The 2,742-nt window shown below is 49.9% G+C and overlaps 1 protein-coding gene across 2 annotated transcripts in view; it reads right to left on the reverse strand.

Moving 5' to 3' along the window:
* Positions 1 to 2,365, reverse strand: part of LOC139047337 (uncharacterized) — an 8,083-nt gene extending 5,718 nt beyond the window's left edge. The window contains exons 1-2 of one of the 2 annotated variants that reach the window (XM_070521155.1): positions 2,146 to 2,365; positions 845 to 1,027 (exon numbers count right to left, since the gene is read on the reverse strand). In XM_070521155.1, the coding sequence (XP_070377256.1) occupies positions 845 to 1,027; positions 2,146 to 2,253 (291 nt within the window). In that variant the 5' untranslated portion in view covers positions 2,254 to 2,365. The remainder of the gene's footprint in view (positions 1 to 844; positions 1,028 to 2,145) is intronic. The other variant, XM_070521156.1, reaches the window with a different exon arrangement.
* Positions 2,366 to 2,742: the final 377 nt, after the last annotated feature.

The following is a 2,742-nucleotide window of genomic DNA, read 5'->3' on the forward strand; positions in this document are numbered from 1 at the left end:
TCTTTCAGTGTGGTACAAAGTACTAACAACGGTAATTTCCAGCAGAACCCGGCCAGAAGCTGACTTCAGTCAACCCACAGAACATAGGCTGTCTTCAGGAACAGGTATTCTACAATGGTCACATCCATGTCATCAATCGGGTAATAGATATATCTGAGGATTACAAGCAACCTCTCTGTATGTGGCTCTTACGCTTTAAGAAAATGCCTTAGATTTAGTAGAGATACCAGAAATCATGCAGGCATTGCGTTATCAAGGCGTACAGGGAGCATACGTGCAGATAGCCATCGCCCTGGCCATCGCCGACGCAGACTGCCACACGGTGCTGAGTGACTCAAGACAGGCGGTGCGAAACTTCGCCAAAGGTCAAATCTGCAGGCAGGCTGAGCGCGTACTGCGAGCGGTAAAACTAGAAGAATGAAAAGTACGACTCAAGTGGTTCCTGGCGCACGCGGGCGACGCGTCGGAACGCAGTGAGAACCGCAATGAGACGGCACACGCAGCGGCGCGAGCGCTAACCAACCGCGCCCCGGCGACACACCGTCCGACGTGGTTCGGAACCAAGAACCGCATGACGGATTACAATGAAATCACGAAGGCCTACCGCCTGGCTCGCAGGACTCTCCCACCCCCGCACCCGAGACTGAGTCGAGCGGAGGCGGTAGTATACTGAGACAGCTCCAGACCGGATCGCTACCGAGCCCGAGACTGATGAATCGCGTGTACCCCGAGACATGTCCGACAGATATGTGCAGAGTCTGGCGGAGGGAGACCGCAGACTACACGCACATCTTGTGTGACTGCGTTAAATATACAGAAGAAGCAAAATCAAGAACACTCCCACCGCGGCTCGAGGCAGCGGCGAAGAGCTACGACCGGGACGATCAGCTCCGGGCCGTCCAGCAGGTCTTCGAGGCGCTCGAAAGGCAGGGACCCAGCGAGCCGGCAACGGCGAGCGGAGACCCGCGCCGAGTAACGCCGACTTCGAGGATGACGTAGGCCCCCGTCGGGGCGCGCGAGCGCCCAACTGCAGGCATAAATAAAGTTGTCTCAAATCCAATCCAATCCAATGCTATATACTGCATGTAGAATATCCAAGCTATTAGACTGGAAAGGATTAGGAGTGAGGATCAACAGCGAATATCTCAACAAAGAGTAATCTCGACAAAGAGTAAGGTTGAACATTAATATGCAGAAGATAGAGGTTATGTTCAACAGCCTATTCAAGAAAACGCGAATTCGTGACTAACAGTGAGCCGCTAGAATTGATGCAAGGATACACTTATCTACAGGTCGATTAATCATAGGTGACAGAAGGCGCTTGAGAAGACGTTGGACAATTGGAACTATAAAGACGGCCGATGGACCAAAAAACGGGAAGGCCTAACGCCGAGGGACCGGGATTATTGATGTGGTTTGGAGAGAAAAATTGGCGTTGCTGATATATGCAAGAGGAAGAAATATTAACTTCTAATTACTGATTATAGTTAAAATTTGTAGAATTTAACGTTCCGAAACTGGCACAATGGTTTCTGAGGCAGGCCACAGTGGAGTGCCTCGGGCTAATGTCGACCGCCTCGTATTCTTTTCAAAACCACGACGCGGGAGTGTTTTTCCACACCGCCCCACAGGAAATTTGATCGCCGCGCAGCATGGGGTCGAGCCCGCGACCGCGTGGCATGCGGGTTCCATAGCCACTGAGCCACATCCGTATTGGTACCAATACGGATGTGGCTCAGTGGCTATTGGTACTATTGGGCTATTGGTAATATTGGGCTATTGGCTATTGTGGCTCAGATCCGTATTGGTACCAACACATCCGTATTGGTACCAATACGGATGTGGTAACGAGAACTCGCAGAGGCGGAGATATGTATCCAAATATCATATGGCAGCGACAATGACAATATGACAATGCTACGAATTATCGAACCCATTATGCATAAGGCTTCTGAAGCTTCTTAATTAGCCGGCAGGACTCGCATATTACACGTGCTTTATATAGGCCAACATTGCCAAATGAGGCCTAACCACAAGGCAAAATAAGGAAATTAGCTGTAGGGCTCGCCGCCAGCCATTTTGGGAACGCTAATTTCGGAGAGCAGTATAATGTCGCGAGCTATATGATTGGCCGATGTATACAACCTGGTTCTCGAGCCCCTTTTGGAAGCGCTGCGGGCTGATGCTAGGATACGCCGCGGCCTGCTCCTCGCTGTTCTGCGTAAGGTATGACGTCACGATCCGGCTGGTCATGACGCAGGCCTGTCACTCCTTCCGTGGTTCCCGTCAGAAGACAACGCGCGCAAAATGCCAGGGTCTCGGGCGGAACTGTACACGCGTACACGAAGGCGCAATGTGAGGCAACTTCTTCTGCGTCTTCTTCTTGTTCTTGGTCTGGGCAGACAGTATACCTTGCTGAAATTTGTACAATTATCCATAGTTTCTATTTCATTTCTTTACGTTAAATTATTTTATCAAAGTTCTTAACAATGTTTTTATTGCAAGTCTAAATTACAGTTCTATCGTCCCACGCTCCACTATTGAAATCTAGTTTCTCTATACTTCTAACCTTACGGAAAACCGCCTGCTTCTTGGCCAATCCCCCATAGTGGGTACGCGACACTGTCTGGGACACAAGATAAGACAAGACAGATGGCAGTGATTTGTTGTTGCTATAGCAGCCCATGGGTCACGCTCATAGAGACAAGAGCGTGTTTGTTTTTTGAAAAAAGAAAACGTGTC

This window comes from Dermacentor albipictus, chromosome 7 (genome assembly GCF_038994185.2).
Source record: "Dermacentor albipictus isolate Rhodes 1998 colony chromosome 7, USDA_Dalb.pri_finalv2, whole genome shotgun sequence".
Taxonomy (NCBI): domain Eukaryota; kingdom Metazoa; phylum Arthropoda; class Arachnida; order Ixodida; family Ixodidae; genus Dermacentor; species Dermacentor albipictus.